Source organism: Oncorhynchus mykiss, chromosome 27 (genome assembly GCF_013265735.2).
Source record: "Oncorhynchus mykiss isolate Arlee chromosome 27, USDA_OmykA_1.1, whole genome shotgun sequence".
NCBI classification, from domain to species: Eukaryota; Metazoa; Chordata; class Actinopteri; order Salmoniformes; family Salmonidae; genus Oncorhynchus; species Oncorhynchus mykiss.
The window spans coordinates 7,513,266-7,531,523 of record NC_048591.1 but is presented as its reverse complement, the minus strand read 5'-3'; the positions used below and the strand labels follow the sequence as shown (position 1 = coordinate 7,531,523).

Here is an 18,258-nt window from a genome sequence, read left to right as displayed (position 1 = left end):
GTTACTACGGTCTTGTAACTTCCCCACGTAACATCCTGGAAGACACAGTAGAATCAGACACTGCCGAGACATCCCATCACTCAAAGTTCATCCCAATCCAAATCTGATCATTTATTGAACACAGGCATCCCCTTTATCAAACGTACCAACAAATACAGACACATTTCTATCTTACACAGACAACCATTTCTACATAGTAAACAATATTTAAAGAAAACACTCAAATGTTCACAATGTCTAAAAAAAAAATACACGCTATTAAATCAGAACCGTGTACATGTAGTGCAAGTAAGGATTATTCCGATTGCCCAATGGAAATCTGTCGGCACATAGTGAATAGGTCTGACCACCTGAAAGTGTAAAAGTGAATCCATGACGGTATGTACAGTACGGCTAACGCCCCCTCCAATGACACATAATATGAAGAAAGGTTCACGTCACCGCACCGTACTTGAGGATCATTTAACATGAGGTAAAATGCGATTTTCAACTGCATGACAAAACTTCATCACCAATATATTTTCATGAAGACATTTCACCCATGGAAAGTTGGGTGAACATGTTGAACATTGTGCAATGCATGTCAATAAGCACATAAAGATGTGGTCACATGACGACTTTACATTTATAAAACGTGGTCAAGTACAGTTGGTGTATGGCTGCCTTCTCGCAACCTCATTGACAAAAAGAAAGCAGAGGCACTTGGTGAGAGTCCTGTCTCAAAAGTACTCAGCCATGTGGAAAGCCCAGGCTTCGTCCCAAACGGCCCACTACTCCCTCGATAGTGCACTACTTTGAACCATGGTGCTCTGATCAAGAGTAGTGCACTATAAAGGCAATAGGGTGCCATTTCGGACGCAGCCCTAGACCGACTGTCGTCTCCAGCGACATTGTTACACTACCACGTCAGTGGTCCCTGAGGCACCGAAAATGGCACATGTCACACTGTAAACAACCTGTTATAGAACCTGTTACATTTATACAATAAGTTAAATTTGTGTGTGTGTGTGTGTGTGTGTTATGTATTCTTGTAGGTGTTTTAAATTGCACTTCGAAGAGGATTCCTCTTCTATTCCCATAACAGAGCTCCATGTAGATCCACTGAAATCCATTCAGGTGGCCCAACCCAATAGAGCATTGGCTTTTGGTCATGTTTTGAGGCGTCAAGGGTTTTTCTAGAACAATAAAGTACACATGGTCAAACCATTGCATAGTGTACGATACACTATTATTAGTCTTGGTTTTCAGGGCAGCAGCATACAACATCTAGACTTTACATAGTACAAAGTAAAATGAAACACTCTTAAAATGCACTAGCTCCTTGCCTCTCCTGTGTGAGCGTACATACCTCCATGACAGTGTGGATCCAGTTGAGCATATCGTCCACGTTGCAGTAGACCCCTGGTTGACCCTCTCTGGCACAGCCGATCCCCCAACTCACCACCCCCACCAGCTGCCATTGTTCTGACAGGTACACTAGAGGACCACCACTGTCTCCCTACAACACATGACCCAACAGTGGCATTAAGTACACTGGAATTAGGCACTATACACGTATGTCAAAGGCCACATTTGAGGTTGGATATTCTATACTCAATAAAATGTTATAAGGTCATCCCATTTGGTTTTTTTACATGACAAGGCATTGAATTTATTCACGCCAAAAGCTACCTTAGTTCTCTTCTGTTTTTTCTCAAACCAAACATTCTACTTTACAGTGGCTTGTGAAAGTAATTGTATCACTTGATTTACACAACATGACTACCACTTTGAAGATGCTAAATATATTTTTTGTGAAACAAAACTTGAACGTGCATAACTATTCACCCCCCAATGTCAATACTTTGTAGAGCCACCTTTTGCAGCAATTCCAGCTGCAAGTCTCTTGGGGTATGTCTATTAGCTTGGCACATCTAGCCACTGGGACTTTGGCCCATTCTTCGAGGCAAAACTGCTCCAGCTCCTTCAAGTTGGATGGGTTCCGCTGGTGTACAGTAATCTTTAAGTCATACCACGGATTCTCAATTGGCTTGAGGTCTGGGCTTTGACTAGGCCATTCCAAGACATTTAAATGTTTCCCCTTAAAACCACTCGACTGTTGATTTAGCTGTATGCTTATGGTCATTGTCCTGCTGGAAGGTGAACCTCCGTCCCAGTCTCAGATCTCTGGAAGACTGAAACAGGTTTCCCTCAATAATATCCCTGTATTTAGCGCCATCCATCATTCCTTCAATTCTGACCAGTTTTCAAGTGCCTGCCGATGAAAAACAACCCCACAGTATGATGCTGCCACCACCATGTTTCACTGTGGGGATGTTGTTCTCGGGTGATGAGAGGTGTTGGGTTTGGGCCTCCCGGGTGGCGCAGTGGTTAAGGGCGCTGTACTGCAGCGCCAGCTGTGCCATCAGAGACCCTGGGTTTGCGCCCAGGCTCTGTCGTAACCGGCCGCGACTGGGATGTCCGTTGGGCAAAGCACAATTGGCCTAGCATCGTCCGGGTTAGGGAGGGCTTGGTCGGTAGGGATGTCCTTGTCTCATCGCACACCAGCGACTCTTTTTATTTAAATTTTTATTTATCCGTTATTTTACCAGGTAAGTTGACTGAGAACACGTTCTCATTTGCAGCAACGACCTGGGGAATAGTTACAGGGGAGAGGAGGGGGATGAATGAGCCAATTGTAAACTTGGGATTTCTTGTGGCGGGCTGGGCGCAGTGCGCACTAACCAAGGTTGCCAGGTGCACAGTGTTTCCTCCGACACATTGGTGTCGGGGTTGGATGCGCGCTGTGTTAAGAAGCAGTGCGGAAGAAGCAGTGCGGCTGGGTTGGGTTGTGTATCGGAGGACGCATGACTTTCAACCTTCGTCTCTCCCGTACGGGAGTTGTAGCGATGAGACAAGATAGTAACTACTACAACAAATGGACATGACAAAATTGGGGAGAAAAAGGGGTAAAATTCACACAAAAAAAAGAGAGGTGTTGGGAATCCGTGGCAGACATATCATTTTCCTTGATAGCCAAAAAGCACAATTTTAGTCTCATATTCTTCCATATATTTGAGGAGTCATGCCATTTGACGAACACCAAACGTGTTTGTTTCTTTTTTTCTTTAAGCAATGGCTTTTTTCTGGCCACTCTTCTATAAAAGCCCAGCTCTGTGGAGTGTACGGCTTAAAGTGGTCCGAGCTTTGCAGTTCCTTCAGGGTTATCTTTGGTCTCTTTGTTGCCTCAGATTAATGCCCTCCATGCCTGGTCCGTTAGTTTTGGTTGGTGGCCCTCTCTTGGCAGGTTTATTGTGGTGCCATATTCTTTCCATTTTTTAAATAACGGATTTTAATGGTGCTTTGTGGGATGTTCAAAGTTTCGGATATATTTGTATAACCCAACCCTGATCTGTACTTCTCCAGAACTTTGTCCCTGACCTTGCTTGGTAGTGCCCCTTGCTTAGTGGTGTTGAAGACTCTGGGGCTTTTCAGATCAGGTGTATATATACTAAGATCATGTGACACTTAAATAAAGTCCACCTGTGTTCAATCTAACTAATTATGTGACTTCTGAAGGTAATCGGTTGCACCAGATCTTGTTTAGGGGCTTCATAGCAAAGGGGGTGAAGACATTTGCACGCACCACTTTTCCGTTTTTTTTTTTTTTTTTTTGAAACAAGTAATATTTTTCATTGCACTTCACCAATTTGGACTATTTTGTGTATGTCCATTATATGAAATCCAAATAAAAATACATTTAAATTACAGTTTGTATATGCAACAAAATGGGAAAAACACCAAGGGGATGAATACTTTTGTAAGGCACTGTACCTGACATGCATCCACTTTGCCCTCCAGGTAACCCGCGCAAAGCATTCTGGGAGTAATTGAGTCACCGTAGACAGTGGGACTAGAGCACTGATCACTGTCTATAAGGGGAAGGATTGCCTTCTGGAGGACAGGAGACACTTTACCTGAGGGGAGAGAAAAGGTGACAGAGGGATGAGAAGGAGAAGAGGGGAAATCGACTATTAACATTTTAGTACATGTGCTTGTTGGATAGAGATGAAGAGGGTGAGAGAAAGGGAAGGGTAGTTTTGTTTGTTGTATGTTCACCCTTGTCATGGAGGTAGCCCCAGCCCGTCACCGTCATAGAGTCTCCTGCCTTCAGGCCCAGGTTCTTAGGGGGCAAACACACGGGCCGACGAGAGTCTGGTGGAGGAAACATAACTTTATTGACATCTACTTCCTCAAATATACGTCAGACTACAATCTAAATATACAGTATTTCCCTAGAGGGATGTCCAATGTTGCAACTCACTGAAATAGACAGTTTGATAAATTGGCCACTAGAGGTCAGAATCTACCCTGAATGCATTCTCTCTTCCCAGAATCTGCTTTTACAAATACATATTTCCATATCATTGTGTAGTGCTGTAGCATTCATTTTTGAGAGGGCTGAGAAATGTTCCTCATGGGAAGTCATTCAAAACCAGAATAGGTGGAGATGGGGCTTCTCCTATGTCTAGCCTTTGCGAAAACTAGGAACTGTCCAGCAAATTCAGTGCCACAGTCTGTGTGTTGCTAAAATGTAACGTTGGGGAAGTGACATACTTCCTACAGTGATGGGTTTGGTCAGCCTCATCATGGCCAGGTCGTAGTCGTTGCTGGCTGCATTGTAGTCTCCGTTCAGTATGATCCTGTCTACATATGAGCCTCCCAGGGTGCCCATGTAAGTCCTCCCAGACACCACCTGCCAGCGACTCAGCTCCTTCTTACTACTGTAGGACCAGGAGAGAGAAGAGGTACAGGGGTTAACAGCCGGGCCTCGGTCTCTATCACCAGATACTTAAGCCTATTATACAATTGCAGACCTTGTGGGAGTTTCCACGTTGGATGGTCAGAGTTACATGTGTTATGTCTGTTTAAGCTAGTTGTAGATATTCACACATATTCTACAGTGTATATAGTTTGTATTGGATGTGCAGTGGTACTGACCCAGAGAAGCAGTGTGCTGCTGTGATGACCCAGCGTGATGACACCAGTGACCCTCCGCAGGTGTGTTGTCCGTTCTGCTGAAGGCTCACCTGCCACGGCCAGTCTTCTATAGACGCATCCACACCCCCCACGACACGGTCCGATTGCCCCCGCTCTCCACAGTCTGACACACACACACACAGGGGAAAGAGAGTTTATTTATCCGTCATTTTACCAGGTAAGTTGACTGAGAACACGTTCTCGTTTGCAGCAACGACCTGGGGAATAGTTACAGGGGAGAGGAGGGGGATTAATGAGCCATTGTAAACCAGGGATTATTAGGTGACCGTGATGGTTTGAGGGCCAGATTGGGAATTTAGCCAGGACACCGGGGTTAACACCCCTACTCTTATGATAAGTGCCATGGGATCTTTAATGACCTCAGAGAGTCAGGAAACCCGTTTAACGTCCCATCCGAAAGACGGCACCCTACACAGGGCAGTGTCCCAATCACTGCCCTGGGACATTGGGATATTTTTTTAGATCAGAGGAAAGAGTGCCTCCTACTGGCCCTCCAACACCACTTAGTTCCACTGTTAGTTCCACTGACAGTTAGTTCCACTGAAGAGTTTTGTAAAGTGCTAAGGCACACAAAGGTAGTTTGACGAGTAAATGTAGAATTAGTGCTGGAAGCGAACTCAAAGTAGCCCTTTGGTAGTTAGCGTTGCTACCTGTCAGTTAAATGACACACTCAAGCTACCACTGACCCATTAAAGTGGCTTGTTGCCTGGATCCTGTCCAGTTTGCCTGCATTCTCCAGTCTCAGTCTTTCTGTCTCTCTCCCTTGTATAATTCAACTCCTAGAGAACTTGGATGACTTTCCCAATGAGTAGTCAGAGGAGGAGTCTAATAGTGGGGCATAGGGAGGTGACCGAGTGTGAGGTGGGGTATTTACCGGAGCAGAACTTACCGGAGCAGGTCAGGGAGATCACGGATTCTGAGTTACACACTTGGCTGGAATCAAACAGAGAGGGGAATTCAACACACAGTACATACACATGGTATAAAGACATTGCGTATGCTGTGTGCAAAGAAACACACCCAGAACACAATTACCAAACATTATAGGTACACAAAGAGTCTGATTCCAGAGTTAATCTTCAGTGTTGGTTCAGATTCTGCCAGACATAAAATACTCGTACTTCTTGTTTCCTCTAATTACAGAAACAAGGATGGGGGGGGGGTTGAACAGAAACTCCAAAATTGTTTGTGTCAGAAAAACAGAAAGTAGGACAGTCAGAGACACACATCGAGAGAGAAAGATGTCGCAGGAGGTGCACATCACAAGTAGAGAGACAAAAAAATAAAAAGAGTTACAGGCGGAGAAAAAAAAAGAGGACAACTGATCTGTTTTTCCAGTGCCTGGTGCTGTTTTAGAGTATACAGACAGGGCGGTGCCATCCCATCTGTCATCAGTGGCAGTCATGCATTCCATTCGTCATGTCACAACTGCCTGAGCCTAAACTGCCATGTTACTACAAACAGTGGCAGTAGGATGGGAGGGAACCAACACAAACACTGCACAGTAAACCGTGTGACAGTGATCCAGACATGGTCAACATAGTCATGTACTTACGAGTATCATAAAACAAGAACAGACAGAAGTACCCAAAGTGGGTAACATTTATTTTGACTTGTTTCAATTCTCCATTTACTGCACCGATCAAGATAATTATCCAACCATATTGATACCGAGACACTGTACACATTTTTTTACTGATCCATTTCGGTTCCCCTTTTCATAGCTGGAAAGTGTCCGAGTGAATATCAGAATACAATAGACAGTAACACCACAGTTACAGGCTCAATATGACCCATCTTCTAATACTTACCGGTCAATGACAGTCTGGTAAAAGGGGGTGGTTTCAGCTGCGACCCTGACCCCTGAGAACGGTCCTGTCTTCAGGGACGAGGACAAGTTCTGCACAGAGATACTACTACTGTTGGGTTTACTGTGGGAACGAGTGGAGACAGAGAGACATTTTCAATACATTTAAGAGAAGCACAATATGTTAAGGGGGAAACTGTAGCTAAGCTGCTGAGTGAGTGAGTGAGTGAGTGAGTGAGTGAGTGAGTGAGTGAGTGAGTGAGTGAGTGAGTGAGTGAACCCACTAGGTGTAGCCCAGCTGTTGACAGGCTTTCTCTGTGTGCTGCTGGGTCCAGTCCTCACTACACACACTCCTCCATCCTGTCCCGGCACTGTAGATCTGGAGAACACTCTGCTCAGAGACCAGACGCACTGCACAGAGAGAGAGAGAGAGAGAGAGAGAATGAGAGAGAGACACAGAGTGAGAGAGAGACACACAGAGAGAGAGAGACACACAGAGAGAGAGAGACACACACAGAGAGAGAGAGAGAGACAGAGAGAGAGAGAGAGAGAGAGCAAGAGACAGAGAGAGAGAGAGAGCGAGAGACACACAGAGAGAGAGCGAGAGACACACAGAGAGAGAGAGCGAGAGACACACAGAGAGAGAGAGCGAGAGACACACAGCGAGAGAGAGCGAGAGACACACAGAGAGAGAGCGAGAGACACAGAGAGAGAGAGAGAGAGCGAGAGACACAGAGAGAGCGAGAGACACAGAGAGAGAGAGAGAGCGAGAGACACAGAGAGAGAGAGAGAGAGAGAGCGCGAGAGACACAGAGAGAGCGAGAGACACAGAGAGAGCGAGAGACACAGAGAGAGCGAGAGACACAGAGAGAGCGAGAGACACAGAGAGCGAGAGACACAGAGAGAGAGGGAGAGAGAGAGAGCGAGAGACAGAGAGAGAGAGAGCGAGAGACACAGAGAGCGAGAGTGAGGGACACAGAGAGAGAGAGAGAGAGAGAGAGAGAGACACACACACAGAGAGAGAGAGAGAGCGAGAGACACACAGAGAGAGAGACACAGAGAGAGAGAGCGAGAGACACAGAGAGAGAGAGCGAGAGACAGAGAGAGAGAGCGAGAGACACAGAGAGAGAGAGCGAGAGACACAGAGAGAGAGAGCGAGAGAGCGAGAGACACAGAGAGAGAGAGAGAGAGAGAGAGAGAGAGAGAGAGAGAGAGACAGAGAGAGGGAGAGAGGATGCAGAGGTGCGCATCACAGAGAGAGAGAGACAGGAAAAGGAAAGAGACCGAGAGAGAAAAAAAGAGAGAATAAGAATGAGATTGAACGTATAGAAGTGACAGAGACAGATGTATAAAGATATATAGATGGAGTGGTGTGTGTGTGTGTGTGTGTGCGTGTTTACCTGGGAAGGTAGTGTTGACCGTCATGCTGGCCACACAGGTGAGCTCGTCCTCTCCTCCTGAACAGTCCACCATCCCATCACATGCTTTGTCCAGGGAAATGAACTTCACCGACCGGGAGCAGAAGAAGTACTTACTGTTGATCAGCTGCGCGACTGAGGACAGAAAGGAAAGGCGAAAGAGGGATGAAAGGAGGAGAGAGTAGAGAAGACAGGTTATTAAAAAAAAAAAAGAAGTTTGCTGACTTTTAAAAAAAGTTTGTGGAATCAAATTCCATAATGTTGCTATGGTTTCATTGTGAATCACTGAGTATTTGTACAGGGGAGAAGTACTAGTATGTCTTGTGTTACCTAAGGGGGAGGAGAGGGTGTAGAGGTGGGTTTGCGTCCCAAATGGCAACCTATGCCCAACATAGTGCACTACTTTTGACCGCACTACTCTTGATCCTTATGGGCCCTGTTCAAAAGCAGTGCACTATGCAGGGTGCCGTCTGGGATGCAGAGATGATGGGTTTCGAAGCTGGACTCACTGAAGTAGCCAGCCGTGGCCAGGATCCCTAGCACTACCAGTACCATCAACACAGTGATCAGGACCCTATTCCTCGACGAGGACTTCTCTTTCTGGGAGTTCAGAGCCGTCATGGGCTTTCGTTTCATACCAGGCCGTACTTCAACTGGGGGAGAGGAAGACGGAACAATCAGGATTTTGTAGCTATTTAAACACATAGACACATGCAACTAAAGCATAATTGGACAGTAAATTATTGCATATTAAGTAATACTTGTACAATATGATTGCAAAATTAATCAATTCCACTACAATGGCTTACCTTGTTGCCTAGGATTTAATGGTATATTGCTTTCTTCAGCAAGGCAGGTGTCAGTCTGGCGAGAGAGAGACGACAGAATGAGACAAATGGCATTATACTGTGCTCGGTGCAGAACGTGGGACATTGTGTAAGAGTTTGTGAGGTTCTAGGGCCTAGAGAGGGGAGGCACGACAGATTGGCTCAAGAACACACGCACACGGAACAGCGTGCCTCCCATCAAAGTTGTTTGTGACTGTCATGCCTAATGCTGTGAGCACAGTTCCCAGGCCCGTCTGACACAAAGACAGAGATAGTTGTATGACACATCCTCAGGTGTGGTACTCTGCTCAATGTGTAGTTGCCTTATGCGGAGTTATTCCACTCCATTAAAGGACAATAGATCTTGAATGGTGGATCATGCTATAAACACAGCATTCTAATCATGCACGCTATAAACCACTTAATTCAAGTTATGTCATTGACAGCTCTGCCCCCCCCAGCTTTCACATTCAAGTGTACAGCAAGCACAAGTACCAGCCATCATAACTGTCATGAGTCATAGCTTCAGTGAACGAAACCTGCTCACTGGTGAAACAGCCATCTGGACCAAAAACAACAACATCCCAAAATACCAGTGACTCGTGTCTCAAACAGTCTGTTAGGTATCTACAGTATCGGCTATTCTGTCCGATCTCGCCAACCGGTCCACAAATACCATACAAATCTGTCACTAATACATTCCATGCACAGTCTACGGACTGTCTGACACACTCACCAACTGCGAACCCAAGCCGCAGATATGGAGGGTTATACTGTATGGAGGGACAAGATACTTGGTGGCTATAGTGAGGGACTGGGCTCTTAGGTGGCTGGGTAACAACTGCTGTTGGTCTTCTGTAGTTAAAGCTCTCAGTGCTTTTGTTTACAGATTTACCATTACAGAAACAAAACATGTTAAAGTTTGTTAAATATAACCCAAAATCAAACGCTTGTCTGTATGTGTTGAGGTGAAGCAATACCGTAGTGAGACATTCTCAAAGGGTATTTTAAAATAAATGAATAAATATATGTCCCGTAATTTCACTTTAACAATTCAGTTGCGAGTGAAATCCCTTCATCTGCGTGAAGTCTTCCTGTCTATTCTCCATGGAGACAGTGTGGTCTAATATTGGAAACTAAAATAGAGGGTTCTAGCAACACAGAGGAGAAGAATAGCCAAACAACCACAACTTCGGAGAAAAGGGGAAGTGAGATATACATATACTGTTCATTTAACTGACTACAATCTGAAACAGTTAAAGACACTCCCCTGGGGTCCCATTTTGTTGTTTGCCCTAGCACTACACAGCTGATTCAAATAACCAACTCATCATCAGCGTTGATTTTGGGGGGGGGGGGGGGGGGGGGGGAATCAGCTATATGGTGCTAAAGCAACAAAAAAACAAGACCTACTGTAAAAATGTTTTACCGGACTGGCTTTTCAAATACGGCTTGACGTGTAGCCTACACCTTTTGTTGGAAGCAGTAACTCCCCATTGCTGACTTATATGTATCTAGGCAAGGGTCGATAACTCGCTAACTGCTGCTTTGCGGTCTGATCTGAAAAACGCGTTCACTCGCCGGTGATTGAAACGCCGCTCGCGGGCTACACCCACCAATTTAAATCTTCCCCATTGCGCTCTGGCTCTGCCTGCCACAAAATCAAAGACTCAATCTTGCAAAGTTAGACTTGTTCTGGTTTGGTGCATTGAAGGGTGTCTGATATAATGTTGATTCGATCACCGGGGGAAAAAAAGTTGATCTATAATATAGTGCAAACTAATAAGGCGAACTCAGTGAAGTTCAATCGCTTGGGTCTGTTTCTGCGCTACATGGCATTTCCTCTGTGCGGTGGTCCTGCAGGAGGTTCGCGGCCGCGAACGCGCGAAATTTAGAGGGAACAGTGCTCACTGTACGTAAGTGTTAATTTGAATCACACACAGAGAGAGAGAGAGGGAAAGAAAGATCCTGTATGATTTGCATGAGTCATGGAGATGCTGCTGGTTGGTGGAACTCTCCACGTAGATGTAGGAACTAATCTAGGTCAACTAATCTAGGTCAATATGAGAGAGAGAGAGAGAGAGAGAGAGAGAGTATGCAAATGTCTATGCATGTGTGAGGGAGGGAGACAGAGGTGTGTTCAGGTCGTTTGGCACATGCAGAATAGTAAACAATGGGACTAGACCCAGTTTGCATTGAGAAAGCATCTTGGGAAGCAGAACTGGCTCACAGAAGGTTTAACCGATAAAATCAATTGGCATGTTTCACTTTAGTGTATAAAAAGGTGCTCTCTCTTCATTGTGGATTGTATTTTAGAGTGCCAGCAGTTTACCACCTTACATACCACTGCTGGCTTGCTTCTGAAGCTTAGCAGGGTCGGTCGTGGTTGTACCCTGGATGGGAGACCAGATGCTGCTGGAAGTGGTGTCGGAGGGCCAGAAGGATGCACCCTTTCCTCTGGTCTAAAAAATAATAATTTCCCAATGCCCCAGGGCAGTGATTGGGGACATTGCCCTGTGCAGGGGGCTGTCTTTTGGATGGGACGTGAAACAGGTATCCTGGCTAAATTCCCAATCTGGCCCTCATACGGTCACCTAATGATCCCCAGCTTACAATTGGCTCATTCATCCCACTCCTCTCCCCAGTAACTATTGAGGTTGTTGCTGTAAATGAGAATGTGTTCTCAGTCAACTTACCTGGTAAAAGCAACAAAAATAAATATATATTTTTTTTAAACCAAGAAAGACCTTTAGAGTAGCTAGACTTGAGTTGTAATCAAAGGCAGGGTTCTCCAACAACACATATTTGCATGATCACACACAGGCATACATACACACACAAACGCACACCAGTTTCCTACACAAACTGAACACTGGTCACTTAGCATTTCTGCCACCAACGACAGATGTGTACAATCACAAGAACCCTAATCTGTCTATTTCCCACTTTTACACTACCGGTCCAAAGTTTTAGAACACCTACTCATTCAAGGGTTTGTCTTTTTTTGTTGTTGCTATTTTCTACATTTTAGAATAATAGTGAAGACATCAAAACATCACCTTTTCCATATTGACTGACCTTCACGTCTTAAAGTCATGATGGACTGTTGTTTCTCTTTGCTTATTTGAGATGTCCGTGCCATAATATGGACTTAGTCTTTTACCAGATAGGGCCATCTTCTATATACCACCCCTTACCTTGTCACAACACAACCGATTGGCTCAAACGCTTTAAGAAGGAAAGTAATTCTACAAATGAACTTTTAACAATATTTTGGTTACTACACGATTCCATATGTGTTATTTCATAGTTTTGATGTCTTCACCATTAATCTACAATGTAAAACCGTTGAATGAGAAGGTGTTATAAAACCTTTGACCAGCAGTGTAGAACTCACAAAAATGTGATATTGTCAGCAGAAACACAGTAATACTAACATGGTAACACTTTCAAATGCACTTGAGGATCGCTTGCTTTTGCAAGGGACTATTTGCATGTATAACAATTGTTCACTAAACACAGGTAAACATGGGCATGGTATCCCATATGTTTTCCCTAAAGTCCCATCACTGTGATCCTGTAAACCACTGCTGTACGAGTCCACAGTAAGAGCTGAGTGACAGGTGACCGATACTACTCCACAAGTGAATAGCCTGATCCCCTATTTTCCCCAGACTGTAGTCTCCATCTCTACTCACATCCATGGTGCAGAAGTCCCCTCTCAGCTGGCCCAGATCACAGGGTACAGAGGATGCACTGCCCTTCGGTCTCTGGAGCAAGTAGAACTCCCTTCAACAGTCTCTCCCTTCCCCTTCGCCTTGTGCCTTCTCTCCCTCTGCTTCTGAAGTTCTACCTCTCGCAACTCTGTGCCGGTCCGTACGGTTCTTCTCTCTCCCTGTCTTTCTCTCTCTCGTCCTTCTCCTACCCTATTCGTTGTCTCTCAATTCACAGGCAGTGGTACTTAATCTATCATGCAGGCCGCCTAACTTGTCCGGCTGCGGTGAAAATCTGCTGCTGTATTAATGACTGCCGGTGTGTTTCTGTGTGTATCCGTGCTGCTGAAATCCACATGGACTTGTTGTGGATGACCCAGCCCCTGCTGACAAAACAACACCAAACTAGTATCTGTAATAGGACACCTAATGCCTTGGTCTATCTACCTGCATACTTTCTCTCTCTCTCTTTGTCTCTCTCTCTCTTTCTCTCTCTCTCTCTCTCCGTCTCTCTCTCGCTCTCTCTCTCTCTCTCTCTCTCCTCCCACAAACAGCCTTTCCTGATTCGGTGGATCCTTGTAGCTCTAGCGCTGTCCTTTTCAGTTCTTCTACCTCTCGTTCATGAATGTATGAGAAAAAAACACACACACAGGAACAGTCACACGAGCACAGACTGACAAACACGCACGCACGCACGCACGCTCGCACACACACACCATTCAGGTCAGGTCGTGGGCCAGTCCTGTCTTGTTGGTATCAGTTGGAGCGCCAGTCTGGCGTTGCTCGCTGAGCCAGAGGACATATGCTTCTTAACCCAGGAATGGGATACGTGATCACAATAATATTTTGGGGACAGAAACTGTCTATACTGTAACTCCTCTTTTTTGAAACCCTCCTCACTAGGGGTTTTGACAGTCATATTGCTAAAAGCTTGCTACAATACCCACTACCCCACCCCCCACCCCTCAGGCTATATGTGGTACATGGAGGAAATTCCTGTAAATGTTTGGATTGTGCCAGTGGAGTAAAGGATCGGGCAGTTTCCTTGTACTGGATTCTCAACATTTCTTTCCTTCCAGTCAATGGTCAAAAATACAGTAGGTCCACTTCTCTTTGATTTCAACTAACGGCCCCATGACATACTGTTAGTGATTCATAACTCAATAACCTACTTTCCTATGTGCCAGATTTGAACCATGCTGAATTGCTAGACATTTTCGAGCTAGTAACAAATGATCTCTTACTTCAATAAAGATCTGTGGCTTTGTAGCAAATCTTATTAAAAAAGGATAGAGTAGTTATACCGGAGGTATACAATGTAGTCAAGTAGTCAACACAGTAAAAACAGTCTATGCACGTGCAAATTGCCTGGTTTACTTTGCAGAACCTATGTGGTTTTGTGTTGTCCGAGCACTATATATATATATATATAAGAGAGAGAGAGAAGGGGGACAGGATAAAATAGATTGGTCCTCTGTTGAGAACAGAAGCTGATTGTAATCTATGATGATCCAAATTGTTAAGGGCTATGACCCCTGACCCTCTCACCACGCTACTTCTTCCCTCTTCAGAATGAGGAAGTGATGCAGTTGCCGAGATTTCTATTGGTTTTAAAGTTCACTAGGGCATGGCCTCCTTTAATGAGCCTGACTCCCTGCCAAGATATCTATTGAATAATACATTCATAATATTATTTTTATTGAACCTTTATTTAACTAGACTAGTCAGTTAAGAACAAATTCTTATTTGCAATGACGGCCTAACCCGGGCCAAATCCTTACCCGGACCACACTGGTCAAATTGTGCGCCGCCCTATGTCAGCAATAGATAACAAATGGGTGATACACAGTACAGTGTAATCAACATATTGCCATTAATTGTCCAGGTTATTGTCACCCACCAATGTGACTGAAATGTTCAGACGCTGAAAAAGAGAGTGTGGAAGGAGGGAGACCGAGATAGTGAGTGAGGGATTCGTAAAACAAACGTGTGAAGGAAGAAAATAGAGATTTGAACTACAGCAATGACACAATCTGTCAAACTATAGCTCCTTTCACTGTCAAAAATCCCCTCCTCTCCATCACAACAGACACACTTTCCATGAGGTTGATTCGTGGGGCGTTGGGGGTGCATTTTTCAAGGACACTATGTACGCATAGTCTGTACTGGACTGTCTGAGAGGGGTTAAATATTAACCATACTGATACAGCTGAACTAATGTTACCCTCGGTGCTCAAGTTAAATCTGTGGAGTTGTTTATTGTTGTATCCCAATAAACACAATGCCTAACCTTGAGTATCTCACAAACAGTATTTTGGATCTCATTGCAAGTTCATTTTGAAAGGGGGTATTGACCAACCTATTACTGCGGATAATATTAGCGATCTGGCCTGGCTTCTGTTAAACAGACACACCAAACTTGATGAGGTTCAACAACCGTTTAACCCCTTGGATGCTGTGTAACAGCTTGTTCAATCTCAAGACTGTCATGTAGAAAGAAGGTCAAGTCTGCACAAGCAATGGTGCCCCCCACGTGATTTCGTGACACTAGCATACTCAACAATACAATGTGACAACATTAACATGACCAAAATGTGTCACTTACATGAGGTTAACCAGTCCCTTTTGCCTGTCAGTCCTTTACCCTCAGTCCTGATCAGGTGGTCTCTGGTTGTTGGGGTCAGTGTTTGCCTGGTGGTCTTCAGCGATCAACCTGGATGCTTATAGTAAGACTGCGGAGGTAGGTGTGAGCTTTGAGTATGGTTGCCTTTCCCTCTGTCCCTACACTGTTAAATACACACGTTTTCAATCCCAGAATCTAGCCTCTCTTCCTGCTTCCTTCCCTCTCTCTCGGTTTGAAGTGTTGCTCAAGCCTGCCTCCCTAGGGAGCAGACTTCACAATATTAATTTAATGTGATCCCACTTCTCTCTCTCTCTCCCCTCTGTTTTTTTTTTTTTTTTGGCTTGGTTGAATGAGAACGAGTCCAGGGAAATGATTAACATATTCAGACTAGTTTCTGGTCAGTATGTTGTGTCGCCTCACTCACACATTACCCTAACTCCAGCCACTTTAATAATGGGAATTGATGGGAAATGATGTAAATATATCACTAGCCACTTTAAACAATGCTACCTTATATAAATGTTACTTACCCTACATTATTCATCTCATATGCATACGTATATACTGTACTCTATATCATCGACGGTATCCTTATGTAATACATGTATCACTAGCCACTTTATACTATACTATGCCACTTTGTTTACATACTCATCTCATTTGTACATACTGTACCCGATACCATCTACTGTATCTTGCCTATGCTGCTCTGTACCATCACTCATTCATATATCCTTATGTACATATTCTTTATCCCCTTACACTGTGTACAAGACAGTAGTTTTGGAATTGTTAGTTAGATTACTTGTTATTACTGCATTGTCGGAACTAGAAGCACAAGCATTTCGCTACACTCGCATTAACATCTGCTAACCATGTGTATGTGACAAATAAAATTTGATTTGATTTGATTTGATTTACCCACCACCTGTGTCTGTGTGCTAGAGGTATTCAATATAAGGGGTATTCAATATAAGGGGTATTCAATATAAGGGGTATTCAATATAAGGGAACAGTTCATGTTATTCATGTTATTTAACATCAAGGCTAAAATAGATAACATAGGACTTTGTGTGTTATATACGGTGCATTCGGAAACTATTCAGACCCCTTCCCCTTTTCCACATTTTGTTACGTTACAGCCTTATTCTAAAAATGTATTATAGTTTTTTTTTCTCATCAATCTACACACTATTTCCCATAATGACAACATGAAAACAGGTTTTTAGACATTTTTGCACATTTATTAAAGATGAAAAAAAACATACCTTATTTACATAAGTATTCAGACCCTTTGCTATGAGACTCGAAACTGAGCTCCGGTGCATCCTGTTTCCATTGATCGTCCTTGAGATGTTTCTACAACTTCATTGGAGTCCACCTGTGGTAAATTCAATTGATTGGATGATTTGGAAAGGAACACACCTGTCTATATAAGGTCCCACAGTTGACAGTGCATGTCAGAGCAAAACCAAGCCATGAGGTTGAGACAGGATTATGTCATGACAGCACACTGGAGTCTGCCAAAAGGCACCTAAATGACTCTCAGTCCATGAGAAACAAGATTCTCTGGTCTGATGAAGCCAAGATTGAACTATTTGGCCTGAATTCCAAGAGCGACGTCTGAAGGAAACCTGGCACCGTCCCTACGGTGAAGCATGGTGGTGGCAGCATCATGATGTGGGGATGTTTTTCAGGGACTGGGAGACTAGTCCGGATCGAGGGAAAGATGAATGGAGCAATATACAGAGAGATCCTTCATGAAAACCTGCTCCAGAGTGCTCAGGACCTGGGGTGAAGGTTCACCTTCCAACAGGGCAATGACCCTAAGCACACACCTAAGACAATGCAGGAGTGGCTTTGGGACAAGTCTCAATGTCCTTGAATGGCCCAGCCAGAGGCCGGACTTGAACCCTTTCGAATATCTCTGGAGAGACCTGAAAATAGCTGCACAGTGACGCTTTTCATCCAACCTTACAGAGCTTGAAAGGATCTGCAGAGAAGAATGGGAGAAATCAAATCAAATCAAAATTTGTCACATGCGCCGAATACAACAACCTTACTGTGAAATGCTTTCTTACAAGCCCTTAACCAACAGTGGAGTTCAAGAAGAGTTAAGAAAACATTTACCAAATAGACTAAAGTAAAAAATTGTAATAAAAAGTAACACAATAACATAACAATAACGAGGCTATATACAAGGGGTGCCGGTACCGAGTCAGTGTGCGGGGGTACAGGTTAGTTGAGATAATTGGTAGGTAGGGGTGAAGTGATTATTTATAGATAATAAACAGCGGGTAGCAGCAGTGTACAAAACAAATGGGGGGGATCAATGTAAGTAGTCCAGTGGCCGTTTAATTAATTGTTAAGCATTCTTATTGGTTGGGTGTAGACGCTGTTAAGTAGCCTTCTGGTCCTAGACGCTCTGGTACCGCTTGCCATGTGATAGCAAAGAAAACAGTCTATGACTTGGGTGACTGGAGTCTCTGACGATTTTATGGGCTTTCCTCTGACGCCGCCTACTATATAGGTCCTGGATGGCAGGAAGCTTGGCCCCAGTGACGTACTGGGCCGTACGCACTACCCTCTGTAGCGCCTTACGGTCAGATGTTGAGCTGTTGAAATACCAGACGGTGATGCAACCGGTCAGGATGCCCTCGATGGAGCAGCTGTAGAATGTTTTGAGGACCCGGGGAGCCATGCCAAATCTTTAGTCTCCTGAGGGGGAAAAGGTTTTGTCGTGCCCTCTTCACGACTGTCTTGGTGTGTTTGGACCATGATAATTCTCAAACTCAAAGGAACTTGAAACTCTCAACCCGCTGCACTACAG

The 18,258-nt window shown here is 44.4% G+C and overlaps 1 protein-coding gene across 6 annotated transcripts; it reads right to left on the bottom strand.

The window, feature by feature from the left end:
* Nucleotides 1–80: 80 nt before the first annotated feature.
* Nucleotides 81–15,700, bottom strand: LOC110507446 (transmembrane protease serine 4). Of its 6 annotated transcripts, none has more exons than XM_036964695.1 (13): nt 15,411–15,700; nt 9,075–9,129; nt 8,775–8,918; nt 8,248–8,400; nt 7,132–7,258; nt 6,852–6,971; nt 5,930–5,973; nt 4,981–5,143; nt 4,597–4,763; nt 4,099–4,194; nt 3,814–3,956; nt 1,349–1,498; nt 81–1,175 (listed from the first exon to the last, which is right to left on the bottom strand). In XM_036964695.1, exons 3-13 carry the CDS (start codon nt 8,899–8,901, stop codon nt 1,164–1,166), a joined length of 1,302 nt encoding a protein of 433 aa, XP_036820590.1. In that variant the 5' UTR covers nt 8,902–8,918; nt 9,075–9,129; nt 15,411–15,700; the 3' UTR covers nt 81–1,163. The 6 variants fall into 6 exon arrangements, with proteins under 6 accessions (XP_036820590.1, XP_036820587.1, XP_036820589.1 ...); XM_036964692.1 differs by lacking the exon at nt 15,411–15,700 and adding an exon at nt 12,791–13,287; XM_036964694.1 differs by lacking the exon at nt 15,411–15,700 and adding an exon at nt 10,506–10,691.
* Nucleotides 15,701–18,258: the final 2,558 nt, after the last annotated feature.